Below are 23,012 nucleotides of genomic sequence, written 5' to 3'. Positions count from 1 at the left end.
TGCTTTTTGTCCATCTACTAGTCAGCGACACTGATGCATGCCATTTGGGCTTTGCTCTGTTTCCCCCTAGAAACCAAGGCAGCAAAGGCGCAGCATTGCAGTCCCACCACAGATCTAACAGCAAGGACATCCAGAACCTGAGTGTGGGTCTGCCTCGGGCCGAAGAAGGGCTCCCCACCAACGAAAGCTTCCTCAATGGCAACCTGGCTGCGGCCACGCTCAGCCCCATGCACACGAAAACCTACCAGACCAGCAGCCAGCCGGGCTCGGGCGGCAAAGACCTCACCAACAACAACATCCCACACCTTCTCAGCCCCAAAGAAGCCAAGGCGAAGACCGAGTTCGACTTCAACATCGAGACGAAGGCTTCAACATCGGAAGGCCCCGGCACCAAGTACCTCAAGTCCAGCAGCCGCTCTCAGCAGAACCGCCACTCCTTCATGGAGAGCTCGCAGAGCAAAGCCGGGACACTGCAACCCGGCGAGAAGCAGGGCCGGCACAGCTACATCGACACCATCCCCCAGTCCTCGAGGAGCCCCTCCTACAGGACCAAGGCCAAGAGCCACGGGGCGCTCAGTGACTCCAAGTCCGTGAGCAACCTCTCCGAAGCCAGGGCCCAGATCGCCGAGCCCAACGCCAGCCGCTACTTCCCCTCCAGTTGCCTGGACTTGAACTCGCCCACCAGCCCCCCGTCCGCCCGGCACGGCGACACGCGGACTTTGCTCAGCCCCTCGGGGAGAACCAACCGCAGCGAAGGCACACTCGACTCCCGCCGGACCGCCACCCGCCACTCCAAGACCATGGAGGAGCTGAAGCTGCCCGAGCACCTGGAAGGGAGCCACTCGCACTCGCTGTCGGCCCCACACGAGTCCTTCTCCTACGGGCTGGGCTACACCAGCCCCTTTTCCTCCCAGCAGCGGCCGCACAGACATTCCATGTATGTGACCCGGGACAAAGTGAGAGCCAAAGGCTTGGATGGAAGCTTGAGTGTAGGGCAGGGGATGGCGGCCCGAGCCAACAGCCTGCAGCTCCTGTCACCTCAGGTACGGCGGGGCACTGCCAGCAGACCCACGCGTGGCTCGTGGTGGGAAGGTTGGGGAGGGCGGGCCTCAGCCCCTCTGCAGCAGGAGGCTGACTTCCCTCCATAGGGCGCATTCAGGGATGCCAGACCCGCAGGGCTCATAGCCAGGAGAACATTTCTTTGATTATTTGAAGCCCAATGGTGAGTCCTCAAGTGAACTCCCAAAAGAACCCATGTTCTTATTAAAAGGTAAGGTAAAGGCCCTCCCGTTGATCATCGATTTGCTCGAGCGGGCCCAGTAACGTCTCCATTGGAGACTTTGTTGTTACTGTGTCTGGCATATCGAATACTCTCGGTAGCTTGCCGGGCTCTCCGAGAGGGACGGAGGAATCGAACTCGGGTCGACCATGTTGGCTGCGTGCAAGGCAAACGCCCTACCCGCTGTGCTATTGCTTTTTGGGTCACACCCGGCGATGCACAGCGGTTACTCCTGCCTCATGCACTCAGGAATTACTCCTGGTGGTGCTCAGGGGACCATATGGGATGCTGGGAATCAAACCCGGGTCGGCCGCGTGCAAGGCAAACGCCCTACCCGCTGTGCTATTGCTCCAGCCCCAGAACCCGTGTTTTTAGACACCTGCTTCCTTTCAGAAGTGTCCCTTTCTGTCATAGTTTGTTCAGAGAATTCTTATTTTGATTTATTCTAAAATTCATCAGTTATGTGGGTCTTTTTTTTGGTTTGCTCACAACTCAGCATGAATTCATGGGGATTTTCTCTAATCTTCCCAAGCCACATGTACTGAAATCAAGCCCTTTTGCTAATACCTTCGTCAATATCTTAACTGGATTTAAAAGTTGAGCATTTATCTAGAGTTATGGGTAAATTTAACCTCAGGCCAGGACAAATGTTAATTTCCAGTCTTTTGGGGTTTTTTTTCAAATCTCAGGGCAGAGCTTTTAGCATTATACTTCCTCCTTTTTATTGATCAGACTGTAGAACTGACACCTGTTTCAAACGGAGTAGTACTCTTGCACCAGAGCCCGTTTTTTAAAATACTATTTTCCTGATAGGTGAAACATATCAAAGAAATGAAAGTGGAGCAAAGCCAGTATCCAAAAGAAAAGAGTTTCACATCGGAAAAGGCCTCCTCTTTTAGGGAATATAAAATAAATTTGTCAGTATGTGTCAGAATGCCAGAAAATATGGCTGGAATATATGATAGGCTTAGCAAGATGAGTGTGGGGGGAAGGGGTGAGGGCCAGAGGGTTGGTCTGAGCCAGGAGTACCACAGAGGGCTCCCTTTGGGGCACTGGGCAGTCTGGGGCTGTTTCTCACTTTATTTATTTATTTATTTATTTTGCTTTTGGGGTCACACCCAGTGATGCACAGGGGTTCCTCCTGGCTCTGCACTCAGGAATTACCCCTGGTGTTGCTCAGGGGACCATATGGGATGCTGGGAATTGAACCTGGGTCAGCCGCATACAAGGCAAACGCCCTACCCACTGTGCTATTGCTCCAGCCCCTGTTTCTGACTTCTGTGTACGCTTCAGACGATGTCAGGTTAGGGAAGTGATGTCATTGCTCTGTGCCTAGGATTCTTCATCAGAAGACGACGACAATCTTAGAAGCTGTGTATAGAGCTCGCTGCCTGGCACAAAGCATCAAACCATTCTTAGTTGTCGCGGCTGCTGCTGTGACATTGACATTGGTTCTGTTCTATAGGCATTAAACATCTTTACTCTGCTGGGTTTTTTTTTTTCAAGCACTCAAAAGAGTCTGAGACTCGTGGGTTCTTGCCCTTTAGAAACTTCTCTCCTCTCGGGGAAGATTAAATTATACATAACAATGAAATAATTAAGGACCAAATTAGTATGGCATGGCTATAAATAGGACTTGAGAACAGAGAGCGATCATTGTGACGGGAACAGGCAGAAATGGCTTTGGGGGCAAGCAGAGGCCTTGCTCTGAGCTCAGAGGTAGAGCCAGGTTCTGGATGGCTAAAGAATGAAGACGCGTTTGGGTATTCACTGAGCGAGGCGCTCTGATGGGCTCTAATTAGGAAGATCAAGAAGATGCTGTCCCTGTACCCTTGCAGTGTGTGGGCAGGAACTGGGGTGTGCATGCACAATTCCAAGAAATAGGTCGTTCTGATACTGCGAGTTGTGTGCCCTGCACTGTGCTGCCTGCATGCGTGTCTGGGGGTGGACGGGTGTGACCATCTAGGCAGGGCTCAGGCGAGGAGGTGGCAGCTGAGCAGAGATGTGTCGGGTGGTTGAGACTTAACTGGGAAGGAAAGTGGCGAAGACTGGAAGGGGAGACTACGCTCTGCGCGCTTGGGCGTTTCCAACCGCGCCGTGTGTGGGGGGTGAAGACCATGTGTCCCGGGCCGAGCCAGTGGCTGCAGGGACACAGGAGCAGGTTTCCGGAGAGTCCTGGAAGCAGGCCCAGAAGGCCTGGGGGATTGGAGGATGGACTGGAGGCAAAAGGGCGACTTCAGGGTTTCTTCTCTAGGAGAGGGAGAACTTGGACACTGCCTCCCTTTAACCCCTTCATCTCCCCCGTGACCATCCGAGGCTCCAAAAAGCGGTGAACTGCCCAGGCATGCCAGGTGATGCTGGACCCACAGGGCAGGGTTCTGACCCCTTGGTCCGTGCTCTCTGCACTATGTCCCGCTGACTGGCTAAGGTTGAAGTGACCCCGGGCTCCCAGGTACACACATTTCCCCCGGGATGGAAAGATGGCCTGGCACCCAGGTGAGACGAGGAGCGACTGAGCGCACTGGCAAAGGCCGCGATTAGATGCAGAGCCCAGAAGAGTCCTGGGGCTAAGGAGGCAGCTTCCAGAGCCTAGAAAGCTCTCTGGAGCCTGGCAGCTGCCCGTTGACGTTGGAAGGAAATCAGAACCAGGGGGGAACGGTAGCATTGAGCATAACATACACAGAGAGTGAGAGAAACAAAACACTTGGACAGAGGACAAATAGACAGACTCAAAGAGTTCCCGAAAAGAGACTTAGTGAACACGCTGGAAATAAGCTGAGTATAATTCATTGTCTGGGCCAAGCACAGATCCTAGCGTTACTGAATGTTAAGTCTGGTTTGGGAGGTTCGGTGCCAAGCTTCAAGACAGTACAAGTTAAAGGCTCACAGTCGCAGGTGACTTGAAGGTAAAGCCATGTAGAAATCACTGTTCTAAGTTTTGGGGGTCCCCTGCAAGAGCAAGAGGTCTGAGCTGGCACTGCGCCTTAAGAACTTAGGTTAGAGGTAAATCCTTTTCTAAAATTCTTTCTGTGGGCCTTTATAAAATAATAACAAGTGATAAACTTCAGAAAGAGATTTGTCACCAAGTAGAAAAAAGATGAGTTCTGTTGGATGGTTGCCTACCCTTAGTCCATTATCTGGGGAGTGAGGGAGAGAAGACAGTTGTCTTTTACATTTTAAATAAGATGCTTTGGAATATCCCTTAAGGCTCCAGAAGCGTGCTCTACCTGTGTGTATTACACAGATAGGAAATACAGTTGACTCCTCCTAATCACTTGGACATTTTATTCTCACCATTTTTCCCCGAGGATAGACAATGCTACCTTCCCAAGTCTCAAGGAACAACCTTGAGGGCCAGGGTTACTCTTAGTATGCGCCTCACTTCTTTGAGAGAAATAGGTAGCAAGTTCTCCATAGATGAGCTCTGTCGTGATTGGGATGAAGAAAACATGGGAAAATCTAATTGCAGTTATTCTAGAGAAGGTTAAGCAGAGAGCTACAAATATGGTAGGAGTTAGGGGAAATCTTTTTTTTTGGGGGGGGGTTCAGTTAATGGTTTATTTATTTTCTTTTTTTTACAAAATAAATTTTATTAAATGACCACTCATGTTATGTTATAAAGCACGGCCTTCATTATTTGCTATAGATGCTCTGGTGAATGCATATTTTCTTTTTTTTTTATTAGTGAGACATATGAGGTACAGTTGTAGACTTAGAAATTTTTGTGCTTGGGTTTCAATTATACAATGATCAAATAAATACCCATCCCTCCACCAGTGCCCATTTCCCACCACCACGGATCCCAGTATCCCTCCCACCCCCCATCCCCCCCGTCCCACCCTGCCTCTGTGGCAGGGCATTCGTGAGGGGAAATCTTAAAGCACTCATTATGGAGAGTATTTTTTCTGTGTATTGATATATTTCAAAGCACATTTGTTTTCATCTGAATCGTCATACAAATGAATTCTTCATGAAAAAAAGACTTTTGAATGGGCTTGGTTCTTTTTGGTTTGGGCAACTCAGCCTAAAATCTGCTAGAGAAATTTTGGATTACCTAGTAAAATCTCTAATTAGACTGGCTCAGAAACCTGACTACATATTAGGAAGATAAATTTCTTTGTTTTTAATAATTAATTGAACTATTTTCAGAATAATTTATTCCCTGTTCGCTTTAACTTTAATGAGAATTTCACTTTCCATCTGTGTAACATTTGTTTGACTTATTTTACATTCATCAGATGATTCACTCTTTAAGGGGACAATTTGTGCTCTAGTTACCTAACTTTTTCTTTTGGCTATCTAACATTTTTTAAATCTTTGCTAGGTAAGGTGCCAGTTATTCCCATTCAAGCCCAAAGTGACTTAGGTGATATTCATCCCTCACTTTCTTCTAAGTCTTTTAAAACTTACTTTGCAGCCTGGAGAACAGATTCCTCCAGAGATGACTGTGTCTCGCTCTTCTGGAAAAGAGTCTTCAAGAGAAGGCACCTCTTCATTCCACTCACGGCAGAAGTCTGAGGTCTGAATACTCTGTAGGGCTGCCTTTTACTCTAGAGTTTAGCTGTAACAGTTGGTCACTCGGCATCACCCTATCAAAATTGATTCATACTTTATCATAGTCTATGATTCATGCTGATTCCAGTCATTGGAACTGATTTTTAAAAAAAAAAAAAAAGTAATACTCCTCGGGCCATGACTTTTGAGTTTGCTCATTACATAATCCTCCTAGATTGTAGATCTGTGGGACTCTGTTCTAACTCACCGGAAGCATGCTTACTCCTGATGAACCTGTTTCTTGTTCAGGGTGGCGTGTATCATGACCCCCACTCTGATGATGGCACTATCTCCAAGGAAAACAGACACCTGTACAATGATCCTGTTCCAAGACGAGTTGGCAGTTTCTACCGAGGTAAGCCCAGCGCCTCCCGTGGAACTTGCAGGGCCCAGAGTGCCTCTGCCGTTGCCAACATGATGCCCGCAGCCCACACCCTCCACTATGCTTCCCTGCCCTGTTTCCAGTCAACATCATGGTTCTGTTGCCACCAAGCATTTCTCCCCACCTCGGGTCCTGCTGTCTCACTCAAACCCTCCTGGCTTCTGCCTCGGGCTTTTCTGAGGAGCCTTCCACTCCGTCTCCCTGTATCCCAGGTTGCCATCAGAACAGCCCTCGGAGTAATAGTTCTGAAGTGGTGTTCTGAGCGTTTCACTTAAGTCATCAAGTATTTGTCACTGTCAGCTGTGTTCCTGGCGCTGTTGAAGCTCAGAACAAGACAGCCAGAAGGTTCCGGCCTCATGGAGCTCTCGTTCTAACAAGGAGGACACCGGTAGATGGGATCATTATCTAGAGCAGTGGAAGGGAACGCATGCTGCAGGGAAAGAAATGAGAGCAAGGGAACCTACTGGCCCTGCTGACAGTCCTGGTGGCTTTCCAGTGGAGTCGGGACAAAATTGAAATAACCCGAGATGGAACTCACCACAGACTCTCCCAGCCCTGGCCCTGGCCGTGTCCCCAGATGTTCCGTTCCTCCCCATTTCTCGGGCTGAGCTAAATGCTTCTCAACTAACTGGAAGAATTCCGACTGTACCTGTGTACACTGTGCCTTTGAAAGGAGTTCCGTGGCTGTATGGATTTCTGAGTCATTGATAAGGGCATAGTTCAGAAGTGCTGTGTAGTAGCAGTATGGGATCCCCAGGGCACCCTCACCCCCGGGAGACTGAGGGCAACCCCACCAAGGTCAGGCCGGTGCCTGGCACCAAGAGGCTCCACTTCTTGAAGCCTCCAAGGGGCTCCATGACCTTCTCCAGCTGCCTGTGCCCATGTTGCTTGGTATCACTTTTTCTGTTGGCTTAGGAAGAAAGAAGGAAGAGAAATCAAGAATTGGGGAGACTAGAGAACATGGAAAACTGGCCATTTTTATTAGGAGCATGGGCTAAACAGATGCCCTATTAGTATTACTTCAGAATAACTGCACTATTCCGAATGGATTAGGCCATTCTGTTTACTCACAACGCCGCCTTTGAAAATAATATAATGTATTCAGCGTGCCTTTGAATGCCTGCCTTTTTTGATGCGTGATGATTTTAGATACTTACTGAGCCAAAATTTTAATTCAGATTAAAATTAATTAGAACAAATATGGTAGCATACACAAACAAAAAGCCTTTTCAGTTTATTGCTGTTTTACATCCGGAATGGGCCGCATACATGCTCTTTCTACTGATAGGTAGAGGATTGACTTTAATGATATGAAATGTTAATGGTACTTTAAATCAATCAGTTAATTTGTTGAACCCTGAAAACTTTTCTTTTCATAGCAAGTGAATGAAATTGCTTCATATCTTTGGAAATCCTCATCGTCTTCCCCATAATCCACTTCAGAGTTTGGCGAATAAAACAGAAAAGTCCAGATACAGAAGGAAACAATTTAACTCACAGAAATGTCTAGAGCATCATTTCAAATACTGTCATATCAGTGATACTATTCAGTTGAACTGGGTGACGATTTAGTGGTGTCGCTTAAGTGACAAATATTTCCAGAATATTTTCCATTTTCAGTGCTGCTGATCAGTACTTCAGTGAAATGGTGTTCTTTATCTTGATATGCAGCCTTATACGTGTTCCTTTTGTGAGGAAATTGCAGTATAGTTTAAATTTTTTTTGACCAAGCTTAGAGACTAACAAAAAAAGAAAAAAATTAGAACCTTTCCCCTGAAACTGAAAATTGTCTACTGAGATACACTGTGGTTTTTCTTTCTGTTCATTCCTAGATTGAGAATTTAGAGGAAAATTAGCATTTGTTTGTGTGCAAATAAGTGCAATTCTTTGGATTTAGTTTAAAAGATTCTAAAATTGACACTGCTTTTACCTGTGACATATTAAACTGTAGTGTGTCTATTCCAGCATGCATGTTGCACAGGATGACTTTAGACTAGAGTACATAGATACTACACAGTTCGATGTATGATAGAAGAGGGCCTCAGTTTCCAAGAATGTCAACACAGTATAGGTGATGAGAGCTAGTTAAGATTTAATTTTTTGTTGTGGTGGGGGGAGGGCACACCTGCTGGTGCTTCAGGCCTTATTCTTGGCTGTGCGCTCAGGGATCACTCCTGAGGGGACTTTGGGGACCTGGTGGGGTACAGGGGATTGAACCTGTGTCAGCTGCATGTAGATCATACACCCTACCCACTGTGCTATTGTTCCAGCGACTGTTATATTCATACCTTTAAATATCTCACACTGGCCAGGCCATTGTGAGATGTCAGTATGCATTGCCTGATGTGAGCTGACCCTCGGAAGTTGATGTTACAAGTAGGGTAGAAGGATGTTCCCTGCAAGACCACCACCCTCAGAAAACACAAAAATCATTGAGAAGGGTAAGTTAGTACTTGGACTTACCTGCTTATTTGTGTGAGGTAAGAAGTAATAGAATAATATCGGGGACCAATAATAGAGCTTGTAGGGGTTTGCCTTGCACATGGTCTACCCAGGTTTGATCCCCAGTACCTCATATGGTCTCTGAGCTGGCTAGAAGTAATTCATGAGTGCAGAGCCAGGAGTAACCCCTGATCACTGCCAGGTGTAGCACAAAAAACATTTTTAAAAAATAATAGAATAATTTAGGAACTGCCTTGGCCAGAGAAGTATATCAGTGATTTAATTGTTCTTCACCCAGTGCCATCTCCACGACCAGATAATTCCTTCCATGAAAATAATGTGTCAACTAGAGTTTCTTCCCTACCATCAGAAACCAGCTCTGGAGCCAATCACTCAAAAAGACAACCAGCATTTGATCCATGGTGAGTACTCAGATTTATTTTCACTTTTATTCTGTGTGATGGTAGGTTTGAGATTCAAAGACAGAAGGATAGACTTGTTATTTTTCTTTGTCCTGCTAGGCCTTTCTTTCTTGAGAGATTGTTTGGTGAGGAATCTGTGACTTGTCACTATTTGTAATGGTTTCTTTCAAGTTCAGCATTTATGTTACATATTGTGTAAAATGATAAAAATCTCTCCCCCATACATCAGTACCTCCTAAGTCTTCTACTGCACCTTTCTGGACAACAGTGATGTTTTCATGGTTCCTTTTGTTGCTATTTCTTTATTTATTTACTTATTTATTTATTTTTATGTAGGAGTACTGCTATTTATTCAGCCACTAATTAGCTGATTGAATTGGGCATGAACTCCACCTTACTTTTTTTACTTTTTATAATTTTATTTATTTAATCACTGTGAGAGCAGTTACAAAGCTTTCGACTTTAAGTCTTGGTCATACAATGAAACACCCGTACCTTCACCAGTGCCCATTCTCCACCCCCCAAAACCCCAGTACACCCCCATCCCACACCGTCCCCTACCTGTGGGGCAGATGATTTCCACATTACTCTGTCTCTACTTTGGCCGTGCTGGAGAGCCGCTCGTGGGGGGCAACTGGTGACCTCGGTAGGGCGTGAAGGATGGGCCGGAACGCCCCCCTTCCCATGAGGTTTTAGTCGCCCCATCACCCCCGGCTCATACCTGGCTCTCCACAAGGCTCCCATGCGGCTGCCATCTTTCTTTCCAGAGGGGGGAGGGTGGAAGGGAGCAACACCCTTTCCCCTCCGGGCAGTCTGTCTCTACTTTGATTACATTCAATATTTTGACACCAGACCCACCATTATTATTTGGGATTTTACCCCAACACTCAGATCTGCTGAAAAGGAAACCGTAGACAATTTGTTTTCCATTGCTGGTTATGAATAACATATGATATTGCGTGGCTGCAGTAGTGGCCAAGCGATTTTGAAATTCTGAAATTTTAACAATTAAATCTGGAGGGATTTCTGCCAATGGCCTCTGGAGGATGGCGGCCACCGAGCCCCCTAGGAGGAGCAGGCGGAGGGACAGCACCCTTTACCCCCTGGAATGGCCCGGCAACAGTAACCTACTGCGCAGTCTGGACGCATTTCTGCCAAAAGCCACTGGGTTTCAAGATATGTTTCTGAGTCTCTGGGATCATGGCTGTTAAGCAGCTTGATCAGGAGTTAGGCTGTTCATAGGTGACAACTCGGGGTCTCGTTGGGACAGGGAAGAAAGGGCCAGCTCCACCCCCATCCTGTGAGGCCCCCGTGTCTCTTCACTGTGGGCCCAAACCTGACTGTCCAGTGGCCTCTGGAGGATAGCGGCCATTGGGCCGGCAAGGGGAACAGGCCAAGGCACCTATTCCCTCCCGGGGTGGCCCAGCTCCTGTGACCTACTGTAGGGACTGGATGCATTTCTGCCAAAAGCCATTGGGTTTTGAGATTTGTTTCTGAGTCTGTGGGATCATGGTCATTAAGCAGTTTGATCAGGAACCAGAGAGGCCATGCCTCTATATAGCTGAGCCGGAGGTGGTTTGTGGGTGTGTCTCCCACATACCTAACTTTTGGCGTTTACTTTCTTGGTAAACTTTGCCCCAAGTTTTTGGGGTCTGGCCAAAGGCACAACAGCAATTTTGGGGTATCTGGAAGTCTGAAGGCGCCATCAGGCTGCTGATGCACTCGCCTCACAGGTACAGATTGACCTGCAGGCGGCACCATACCCCCTGCTGCTATTCCTTTAGCAGAAACTTTGCTTAGTATTCTGGGGGTGGGGGGTTGGGGGGAGAAGACCACCACATTCGCACAATCAACCTTTGAAGTTGGGGTGACTCCCATCCTGCAGATGAGGAAACTGCTGCTTAGTACAGAACTTGCTGGGTTCCTGACTTCCACTCACAGGGAGGCAGAAGCCGGGGCCTTGGCCTACCTGTGTTCCGCCTCACACTTTTCACTTCCGGATCCACTGACGCTCACTGGAGGTGAAAAGATAGAAATAGGGCAAATGCTTTTTCAATAATACTGTAGATTTTTATTCTCAATTGCCCAGAAAGACTGTGGATTTTATAGCACTCTCCTAGGTTCTCCAGAATGGGAAGCAAGGGATGAACAGGCATGAGGGCGTCAGCTGTGCTGGTGATACCGAGTAATGATAGAGCTGTGTCACCAAAGCACAGACAGCAGCGCTGAAAATGTGACCTCTAAGCTGCAGCTACTAGAACGCTGTAATGTGCTTGACAAGTTGACTGGGGTGGGGGTGGGGCGGGGGTGGGGTGGAGGTGGGCTGGGAAGGGGATATGGGAACATAGTGGAGCCACGTTGACACTGGTGGGATTGCTGTTGAAATATTACATGCCTAAAAGGCAACTATCAATAACTTTGTGAATCAGTTCTTTAATTTAATTTATTTTTTATTATTTTTTTATTTTTTTGCCTTTTGGGTCACACCTGACGATGCACAGGGGTAACAACTCCTGTCTCTATACTCAGGAACTATTCCTGGTCATGCTCAGGGGACCATATGGGATGCTGGGAATCGAACCCGGGTCGGCCGCGTGCAAGGCAAATGCCCTACCCGCTGTGCCATCACTCCAGCCCTAGTTCTTTAATTTAAAAAAATGGAAAAAAGGACTCTCTTAGGTTCTTTATCAAATGAATAAAAGAATGCCTCACTGTACTTGTTAAGCTATACATACATTTTTATAAACATCCTTTCATCTATTGGGTTATGTGCAAAATGAGAGATTCAACATTTGTGACTAAGAGCATAGAGTGTGGAAATAGACTATCTTGGTGAATGTTAACCTCTGGCCACATGACTTTAACCTCTCTGCCCCTCAGTTTCTCCTGGTATGTTAAATAGGGTGAAGAATAGCACCCTATTAACGGGGCCATTAAATGAGGAAACACAAGGGAAGCACATGGAGCAGCGTTTAGCACAATTGGGACTTGTTAATGTCAGCAGCATAGATGTTAATGTCAGGATTTGTTAATGTCAGAAGACCTCTAACATCCCTATGACCTCCCCCTGTTCTGCTGATAACCTTTGGTACTTCTTTCTGTGTGCGGCTCTTTGATGATTCCTGTTAGGTAGCCAAGATCACCTCTTCCCTAAATGTGAGAGCCCCAGTAGGATCACATAGTTAACCAGCATGACAGCTTTTGGGTGTGAATTTTATTAGTCCTGAGAATCATGTCTAAATTGTGAGAATATAGATGTACAAAAGGGATTGGTTTTTCTCCTGTCACTGATATTAAGAACCGTGGATACTTAGGGGTCAGAGAGAGTCCGGCAGGTAAGGTGTTGCCTTTAAGTCCAGCCTTGCATTCAGCTAACTCAGGTTTGATCTCCAGCACCACAAATAGTGCCCAAGGCCCACCAGGGATAAGCTCTGAGCACTGTCTGGGCCCACCCCCTTTAAGCACACAGACACCCTTCACCCCATATGGAGAATTTAAAAGCGACGACGACGATCATCCTGTTGTTCCTCGATTGCCTCGAGCAGGCCCCAGTAACGTCTCCTTTGTCCTAGTACTGAGATTTTTTAAAAAGTGCCATATTCAAGGCACTGTCAGGGTTAGGAGAATCAGCCCCATCATTGTTACTGGTATTTGGCATATTGGGTATGCCACGGGGAGTTTGCCAGACTCTGCCGTGTGGGCAGGTTACATTCGGTAGCCTGCCAGTTTGTCCAAAGTAGGAATGAGGTGATAAGATGTCCAGCTTCCGGGAGTTGGGTTTTATAGTCTCTGGATCTTGGCCGTTGATGGGATTACACGGCGCCAGGGGGCCAGTTGGTGGGTGTGACCCCTGCCTACTGGAATTTGGAGGATCTGGGTAGAGGATGCTCAGCCCCGATCCAAGGAGGCTTGGAGATCTCAGCCCCGGGACCCGCATGCCTTTGTTCCTCTGCCGGTATCTTCATGCATGTGGAGACACCCTTCACCCCATATGGAGAGTTTAAAAGCATCAGTTACAAATTTATATATATATATACACACACAGACACACACACATATAGGTCAAACCAAAATCAAATCCAAATATTGGATAGGTAGTATTAGCAGTTGACTCTTCCTGTCTTTTTGCTGTGAGGTTTGAGAAGCCTAGATATGTGTAGAAATCTTAAAGCAGTTGTTTCAGAATGAATTAAATGTCCAGTGGTAACATTGGGCATTAGTCAAGCCTTCCTTCCTCTGAAGCTGTAGCTGAGAGTTCCAGAATGACCGTGATAGATGCGCTGCAATCTCTGTGCTTGCCACCCTCCCTAATGCCACCGCTGTGCTTCTCCTTCAGGCAGCTCCTCTTGGTTGAGGTCATTCATTAAACTGGATGCACCATGATTTTCTTCTTCAAGAAGATCTCTGATAGATTTGCCTAGTTGTATTATTTGAGAGAAATGCACACTTCGAGTAGCTGTTACGAAAACATTTAGACTTCGTGTTGGGCCAAAGAGAAAGTACAGTGGGCAGGTGCTTGCCTTTCATACACCCTGCCCTGGGGGTTGATCCCTGGCACTATGTATGGCCCTCTGAGCACTGCCAGGAATGATCCCAGAGCTCAGAGTCAGAAAAAAGCCCTTAGCACAGCTGGGTGTGTCATCTCCCGCCACCCTCCCCGACACCTTGCCACCACCAGAAAAGAAAGAAAGAAAGAAAGAAAGAAAGAAAGAAAGAAAGAAAGAAAGAAAGAAAATTTCGATACTCAACAACAAGGCAAGGCAAAGACTATAATAACAGTGAATTGTTATTCTCAATTTTCAATTGCCTAAGGACAGTCTTTTTCTCCTGGATAGTAGCCCTATAAATCTATTTTTGGAAGAGAATATTTGCACGGCCTACATGTTTCGTATAACGGAGCTATCAAACTCTACCATGGTCTGTCTTAAAGTGATAGTAATGTAGCAGAATATCCAGAGTGATCATTCTGGCTATCCAGAATTCAGTTAGAACCTGGAAGGATGAGCCAGAAATATTGCTGCAGCCAGATTTATCTTTAAAAAGTCTACGTTCCCTCTGAACATGTTCATTCTTCTTCCATGCACAGTTCTAGCAGTTGGCATTGGGATTGTGGGGAGGGCCATGGTCCCAGGTGCAGAGGGAGATAGATCCCGAACAATAGCTGCAAGTGTGGAAGGATATTTATGCCTTTTCTCAGCTGCCAGTAGGAGAATCATCCTAGCCCTTATGGTGTCATACGGATTGTAATAGATATGCATATAGAGTGTGTATTTATAAAATCGGCTTCTCTTACTTTGCTTAAAAAGACAAAGTGTATAAATACATTTAGAAAGACTGCTGTCAAAATTGGGTTAAAAATTGACACTTAAACAGTAAACCAAATTAATTAGAAATCCCTGTAGTTAAGTGAAGAATTGCTGTCACTCACTTGCACCATCCCAGGCTTTTTCTTCATGTAAAATATGAATATATTGGTTTCCATTATTGCTTGCCACTAGAACTCACAGAATTCTGCACTGATTTTCTCTAATTTCAGCATCAGCTGAGCACTCTAGTCACACTGCCAGGGGGAGAGATGCTGGCAGTGAAGCTGCCGCAGAATCCATGCTCCTCTCTTCAACTCAGAGGGTCCATCCTGAAGCCTTGGCATGCGACCCTATCATTTCTCAGCCCTGCCAGTCTCCCACTGGATCTGTGAGCAGCCTGAGGTCACACTGCTGTTTTAGTTTGGCCTGGTACTTACAGAGTTATCCAGAAATGTTGATTGACTTAGATTCAGTCAGTTTGGTTGGGTTTGGGGGTTGGGGGTTGGGGCCAGCCATTTCAGGAAGTGCTCAGAGCCTACTCCTGACTCTGTGCTCAGGGATCACTCCTGGCAATTCTCAGGAGACCATAGGTTGTGCCAGGGATTGAACTAGGGTCAGCCTCTTGCGGGGCAAGTGTTTTAACCCCTTCTCCTCTCTCTCTCTCACTCTCTCTCTCTCTTTGTGTGTCTCAACCCCATCTCTACATCTCTCTCTCTCTGTTCTCCTCTTTTTCCTCTCTCCTCTCTCTCTCTCCCCCCCCCCACCCGCCTTTGTTCTTTTCTGTTTGCAGTGTGAGGGAGCAAACCCAGGGGCTCATTTATGCAAGGCAGGGGACCTACCACTGAACTACATCCCCAAACGCTAGATGAATCTTTGGGATTCTCTTTTCTCTTGAGTCCTTATAGAAGTAGTAGTTGTATTAGACAGTTTGTGGGATTCGGATATAGTTGGCTGGATAGGAAGGACCTGCCACAACCACCTGCCCACTCCTGCTATTTATCAGCTAAATATTTTGCCAGCCTTGGATTATATGCCAGGTGATGATCTGTGTGGCCACTGTGATAGAGGTGATCTCCCACTTGCCCTGCACTTGGATGGTTCCTCAGGACCATCTATTGATTGTGCCAGGCAGAGTCCAGGGTCCAGAATTCGCAATTGAGATCATCCCAGGGCACACTCTACCTCCTGGCTGTGGCGCGGCCCCTTTTAGTCTGTGCACAGTCCATCTGGGCCCTGGCCAAGGCTCTGTCCCTGGCTGTCCGTCTCTTCCATTCCCCTGTCCTTTCTCTGGTGTGGCCCTCTCTGGCTTTCTCCATCACCCTTGTGCTCCCCGGCTTCCCTCAGTGACACGTATGCACTCACACCTCGCCCCCAGCTTTCATCTGGCACAAGGATCATTTCTTTCCCGTTTTGATTTGGCCTCTCAGATCTTTCTCTGCCCAGATCATGGCCCTAATACCTCTGCTCAGCCTTGGCTGTAACATACTTTCCTCCTCATACTGTCTTCTCTGGGGTTCTAGTTTTTCATGCATCGCTTCTGAAAAGACCTGCAGTGAGTCTTTGATCCATCTTCCCTGTGTTTGGGGACACAAAGAACAGAAAGCAAGGGATCTTTTTGTTCTGCTCCTTTTCTTCTTCCAACCCCCCACCCCTATTCCCATGTTCTCACTTTCTCTTTTTTTTTCCCACCCCAAATCCTGCTCCTTGCAGGACTCATGTCTCAGCCTTTACTCTTTTTTTAATCGAATCACCACGAGATAGAACATTACAAAATTGTTCATGATTGCATTTCAGTCATACAATGTTCCAACACCCATCCCTCCATCAGAGTAATTTCCCAGCACCAGTGTCCCCAGTTTCCCTCCCATCCCTTCGAACCAACCCCCACCCCAGCCTGCCTCTATGACAGGCACCTCTCTTCTCTCTCTCTCTCTCTCTCTCTCTCTCTCTCTCTCTCTCTCTCTCTCCTCCCTCCCTCTTTCCCCCCCTCTCCCCCTCTCTCTCTCTCATATTTTATTAGCCTTTATTCTTGTACCAGCATCGATGTCTTATGTCACCAGTGCACATTTCTGTCCCAATGTCTCTGTCATAATGAACATGTCCCCCTTAAAGATTTCGTGGGCTGGCGCATTTGCAATAAAGGGTAGCAGCTTGTACTTCTGATCCTTAGTACCTTTTTCAATGTTCATTCTGGTTGATAAAAACCTCTGCCCACAGACCCGAGAGATTGTACAGTGGGATTGGGCGCTTGCCTTGCATGTGGTCAACCCAGGTCCAATTCTGGGCACCCCGTATATCTCCCTGAACCCTGCCAGGATTAAACGCTGAGCACAGCCAGTGTAACACCCCCATCGCCACCCCTTAAAAAAAAGCACTGCTACCGTTTACTGCAAATGCACCTCAGAAATATGTGCAGACCTCACAGTGGAAGGGCATATGTGTATCATGAGTGAATGATTCTTCAGCTTCTGGAAGTTACAGAACATCAATTTAGGATTAACATTAACTGACTGCACTGAAACTCGTTTCCATCAACCCTGCTCTGTGCACTGCTGTGTTCCCAAGGCCTCTCACCTAACTCACCGCTGCTTTGCCCTTGGCCCCGGGTCAAGGGTTTTGTTCATCAGACACTGACCACCCACATGTCCAGGATCTGGGCCCAGTCTGTTACTGGGATGCGAGGGGTTTGCCCCCTCAGTGCGGTGTTCAAAGACGGACACTTCACCATTCCATTCTTGCCCATTTCATCATGTCTGAAGTTGCCTGCTTTCAAAATTTGTGACGGCATTGTTCTGAGTTTCAATACCACTAATTATTTTATGGGTTGTGTTGTACTACATAGCTTTCACATCAGAACTGGAAACTCTCAAGATTTCTTTAAAATTGAGAATCTTAATGAGTTTCTGCAATATTTGTGACCACCATACATTTTTTACTTCCTTGGTATTCTTGTTGTTACTGTGTCTGGCATATCGAATACTCTTGGTAGCTTGCCGGGCTCTCCGAGAGGGGCGGAGGAATCGAACTCGGGTCGGCCATGTTGGCCGCTTGTAAGGCGAACGCCCTACCCGCTGTGCTATCACTAATAGCTTTCGACTAAATATATAAAAAGGAACAATTATAGTTCTTCAAATGGTCATAACTTGTTTTTGTCGTTATCAGGGTTTTTTTTTGGTGAGGGGAGGTTGGTGTATTTTGGGGCCACACCCCAGCGGTGCTCAGGGCTTACTGTGGCGTCACTTCTGGTGGGCTCGAACCCGGGTTGGCCTCCTGCAAGGCAAGCAACTTACCCACTGTATATGTCTTTGGCCCAAATTGTTGTAGCTTTTTAACTTCCTCATTTATTGTCTTTCTGTATCTTTTTTAAAGTCTTTCCCTCATTGCACTTGATCTTGAGTTCTTGGATTTGTTTTCTTTTTTCTTTCTTTTTTTTTTTTTTTTTAGTGAGACATCATGAGGTACAGTTGTAGACTTACAAATTTTTGTGCTTGGGTTTCAATTATACAATGATCAAATACCCATCCCTCCACCAGTGCCCATTTCCCACCACCACGGATCCCAGTGTCCCTCCCACCCCCCATCTCACCCTGCCTCTGTGGCAGGGCATTCCCTTATGTTCTCTCTCTCTTCTTGGAATTTTTTTAAAATACATTTTCTTTGGTTTGTAAACCATTTTCTTAATTGTTTTTTAAGGGTGTCAGGATGAAACCTCCTGAAACCTCCCATGCATACTGCTATTATGCCACACCCTCAGTTCTGTAACACCTTTTATTCTATCCGTTATACATATTTGCTTTGAAATGTGATAGGGTTTATGATCCTATTTTATTTTCTTCCTGCCTTACAAAATGTGTATAAATGCTCCCATATATGTCTCTCTTAATATAGTTAGGCTCATATTATGTAGAGAACTTGAATCCTGCTGTTCCCACTTACTTTGAATATTTCTACATTTTAGTGAAAATTCTTTGGAAGATGTGATTTATTTTAAATAGCTTCATGGTGTTTTCTATCATGTGCATCTTTAGTAGATATAGATGTTTCCTACCTTCACAGAGATCTAATCAAATAAAGAATGCTGCATTGCTCCTATTTTCTTCAATGTTCTAGTAACTCCATCACTGTTAGGTATTCTAAAACCAGAAATAAATCTAGGGAATAGGTAATAGAAGGAATTCAGTCATGCGGGGGAGGGGAAATGTTCTCCACAGTCATAGATATTCAAAATGGAAAACAAAACCCATGAAATATTCCTTCGTTAGGAGGAAACAGCATTTGAGTTGCCTTTTAAAGACTGTCCATTAGTTCATACCAGGCCTCTGTTTACATACAAGTAACCAACTCGATGGAGCCCAGGAGGTTTATTTGCTGTCTTTTCATATTTCCTATTTGTGTTCCAAATACCTGGGACACTGGAACCAAGCGGATTGCCAGTTTTCTCAGTTTGAAGCTTTCTTTCCAGAGTGCTTTGTGGTAAAGCATTCATCTTTCTCCATTTTGTTCTGACCCTATCTATTTTTAAATTTTGTTTTAGTAAGTATAAGATTCTTATAAAGTAGTTTTTCCATTTCAGGTGAGTTTTCCTTTTCCTGAGAATGTTTCTGTAACAGCACTGGTAGGCGTGTTTTCTCAATACTTGGGGAAGCTACTCTAATGATAGTTTGTTGAGCTGGGTTTAAAAAGATAAATAGGAGTCAGAGCAATATTACAGGGGGTAGGATGCATGCCTGGCTGATGGTCAACCCAGATTTGACCCCAGCACCTCAGGTGGTCTTCTGAGTACTGTCAGGCGCAATCCCCAAACCAGAAAATAAAAAGGTAAATAGAGGCGCCAGAGGAATAGCACAGGAGGGAAGGTGTTTTCCTTGAGTGAAGTCCACCCTTGTTTGAATTCCCAGCACCTCATATGATTCCCTGAGCACTTCCAGGTATACCCCCCATGTGCACACAAAAATATTACATTGAATTAAAAGATCAATAGAAAGATGAAGATATTGAAATGTTTCTGCTCTTTCCCTTGGGAGGTTATAGACCAAGCATCCTTGAAACATGTTCCTTTCACACTCTAATTCTTAGGTTTTCCCCAGCATGAAAATGATCCTGCAGCACAACTACTGATCATTTGTAATAAATGCTCAGAATTGCCAGTTCCAGTGAGCCTGTGCCAAAGGCTAATCATTAGCCCTGGTTGATTAGATTCACTTCCTCCTGTGCTTTTGGTTTGGTTTGGTTTGGTTTGGGTATTTTGTTTGTTTGGCTGGTTGTTTTTTGTTGTTGTTGTTGTTGTTGTTTTGTTTTTATTTTTGTTTTGAGGCTCTTTACCTGTGTGCCTGATTCTTCCTGACTATTTGGACCTGGTGTCATACATTTTTAGTCTTTGTTATGTAATGGCAGGAGAATGATTGAAAAATCAATATGATAAAAATGTCTTTCCATTTAGGAAAAGTCCTGAAAACATTAGTCATTCTGAACAACTGAAGGAAAAGGAAAAGCAAGGTTTTTTCAGGTCAATGAAAAAGAAAAAGAAGAAATCTCAAACAGTAAGTAGATGGACAATTTCTGTATACAATGGCATAGGGATCTATATTTGTGAGTATTTGACACTGTGTGACAATCAAAGTAAATTATTTCTCTTTTTGAGACTTGAATGTATACTCTGTCTATATCTTTTCCACAAATTCTCTACAACTATGTTCCTCTCACAGAGCCTTTTCTAAGTTCAATAGAATCTCCAGGAATAGAAAAAAAATTTAATTTGGATGAGAGAATACTTTAAGCCTCTCTAAATAAATGTCTTATCCTTGTGGATTTATATTCATGTAACAACTATGAAGCTACAGGATTTATTTCTCTCTCGGGGTTAAAGATATGTGAAAACTTAGGAAATGGTTTTGGTTTATATTTAAATCCTGAAATTCATAACTAACCATCATTTGTTATTCTCCCTTGGCTCATTATCAAATTCCCCTGTTGACAAGTGCATTTCTGGGCCTCATAGTCACAGAGAAGAGGTAGTATTTGACATTCCATGGCTTGCTTTAGTAGAGTGATATGTTTATCTGGTGATTTAACTGTGAAATGGAATGAGCCTTTTCACCTGGGACCTCTCTGCCTGAACTAAAGGCTAGCTCCTCAAAAATGTGCATGTCACATCAGCAAGCTAACCTGGTGAGGACTCAGCTGGTTAGTGACATAAGAAAACATGGGGACACCCATAGGTAAGGCCCATAGTTAGTTTATACACACAAGGCTTGATTTCCCCCTTCGATGCCTTAAAGACCAGGTAAGTTCAGTTAGTCATTTTTCATGATATCGTGTCTAGTTTTACTTCATACATAATTGACACCTATTTATTTAAAAAGGAAAAGGGCTTACTCAAAATGTCCTGTTTGGGACTTCTTTTCACCTGTAAGATGAGTAGATTGATTAGACACAGTGTTTCTGAGGTCTCTTCCATTGTAAAGATCCTAGGACCATGATTGACTGGTAAGTAAAGATGAGAAAAATGATAAGCGCAAAATATATAAACCGAAATCATGGTTTTTAACTCACAGATGGTCTAGAAATATTAATCAAGACCTTCTTACATTTTAGATATTCTTTCACTTTCTTGTTTGTCATATTTGTGTATTACAGTATGAGCCACTAGAGGAAAATAGAGGAAAAAATCATCATTTCTATTTTGCCACCCTACTGCAATAAATGTTGAATTTTTCGTGTTGGCCTTTGCTGGGTTTGTGGGGAAAATGCTAGATTTTATTTTATTTTAAATAGTAGTAATCATTCTAGTATAATTTTGTATTCCAGTTTTTACTACTACCATTGTCACATGTATGTTTATACACATAAACACATACTACGTATGTTGCTAGATAAATTTATTTTTATTTTAATGGCTACCTAATATTCCTGAAATGATCATTATTTGAAAAAACAAAAAGAAGAAAAAAACCCAAGCCTGGACTATGTCTCTAATTTGAAACTTACTTCAATTAGAATGTCAAGTCAAATGCCACTGAAGGATTTCTAAATTGGTTATAATGGCTAAACAAAACAAACCTGACTTAATGTAGAAGGGCTTATAATATGCAGAGTGCTAATAAAATAAAACTGACACCATTGTCTATAGGACAGTTTTCTATCATGAACCTTGAACTTTGACTATCACCTCCTAACTACAGTTACTTCCTTTTTGAGGTTTTTGCTTTTGCTCATAAACTCAAGTCTGTAGCCATTGTGGGAGGATGCATTGGGAGCACATGACAGAATTCAAGGAATTGAACATGTTTTTTTGCATGTAGATTTCACTTTGATATCTGCCCGCCTTAAACCAAAACTAAATCCCTTCAGACACTGTTACCTAAATCTATTGAATCTACTTTTTTACTTCTACTATATCATTCAGCATCTTCTTCAAATTTCTTTATTTATTTAGGGCCAGGGGAAAAGTTCAAAGAGGTAGTTGCATGCTTTGTATGCAGAAAGCCCAGGTTTCATTCCTAGTACCACATGATCCCTATAAACACCTTCGTGTTTAAGCCTGAAGCAGCAAGCTAGGAGTAGTCCATGAGTACCACTACGTATAATCCCAAAACAATACAATAAGAAGAATCAAAATTCTAAGTCATATAAACTCAGGTAAATAAAAATATTATTATACTCAAAAATATTAGTATACTCAAACATCCTCTTTATTTGAACTTAGTTTTGTTTAGATTTTCATATGCTTTATTCTAATATGCAAAGTGACCAAAGTCACCCTAAATAGGTTACAGTGCCTTAACCCTTCCAAGCCAAAAGTGGTTTGTACCTCTCTGCATTCCTTAATTTAAAGAAAAAGCATTTTAAGGACTTTGATATCGAGAATAACATGTCCAAAGAGCGCACAGTATATTTTGCCAGATATACTTCAGTTCCTAAGTCTGATATCATATAAACTCTGCCTCCTTGCGATGCACATTTAAACAGAATTAAAGTGTCCTAAATCTAATTGAGCCCCTTTATTTCATTGATAAAGAAACTATCCAGGCAGTTGTAGCCTGCCTGAACTCTTAACATCTACAAGGAGAACCAGAGATGGTTCTCCAGGAAGGCAGGCCTAGACTCAGATCAGTGCACTGGTGTGGAGACCTTCCAAGCCCTGCTTCCTGGGAGCTTCCTCTGACCTCCTCGGCCTAGGAAGCCTTCTCTCATGGGAATAGGAAACACCACGGGAGGCTTTGCTCAATCATCTTCATACACATACTCATGAAAGATGATCTGGATACTTTTATATACATCCTAGCTCTCCAGCAGTTGAGGTATCCAAAGCAGGGAAATGAGCGCCAAGAAATATTCTGTATCATAAAGGTAAATGCTTCGACACATGCAAATCCGGAAGCCACCTCGGGAAATCAGGCTTCAGTTCCATAGCCCGAGCATTCCAGAAGCCCGAGTTTCCATCGGGTGATTATTTCTCTCAGCATCAAACCACTCTTTATACTCGATGTAAATATACTGCACTTAGGATTTTCCTCTTCCAAGCAATGTTTCCTCGTTCCTGAGCTAAGGAAATTCAAAGGGTTCTGCAGAATCTTTTGTTATCCCTCTGAGCCATATTATGTGGTAGACCTTATCGAGTTGCTGAA

The 23,012-nt window shown here is 44.7% G+C and overlaps 1 protein-coding gene across 3 annotated transcripts in view; it reads left to right on the top strand.

Moving 5' to 3' along the window:
* Positions 1–23,012, top strand: part of CDKL5 (cyclin dependent kinase like 5) — a 223,138-nt gene that overhangs the window by 187,801 nt on the left and 12,325 nt on the right. For all 3 annotated transcript variants that reach the window (XM_056131071.1, XM_056131070.1, XM_056131069.1), the window contains exons 12-16: positions 71–1,043; positions 5,697–5,798; positions 6,083–6,188; positions 8,956–9,079; positions 19,826–19,925. In XM_056131071.1, the coding sequence (XP_055987046.1) occupies positions 71–1,043; positions 5,697–5,798; positions 6,083–6,188; positions 8,956–9,079; positions 19,826–19,925 (1,405 nt within the window). The remainder of the gene's footprint in view (positions 1–70; positions 1,044–5,696; positions 5,799–6,082; positions 6,189–8,955; positions 9,080–19,825; positions 19,926–23,012) is intronic.

This window comes from Sorex fumeus, unplaced genomic scaffold (assembly GCF_029834395.1).
Source record: "Sorex fumeus unplaced genomic scaffold, SorFum_2.1 ptg000086l, whole genome shotgun sequence".
In the NCBI taxonomy this organism is placed as follows: Eukaryota; Metazoa; Chordata; class Mammalia; order Eulipotyphla; family Soricidae; genus Sorex; species Sorex fumeus.
The sequence above is the reverse complement of the archived record's forward strand: the minus strand, read 5'-3'. Positions and strand labels throughout refer to the sequence as shown.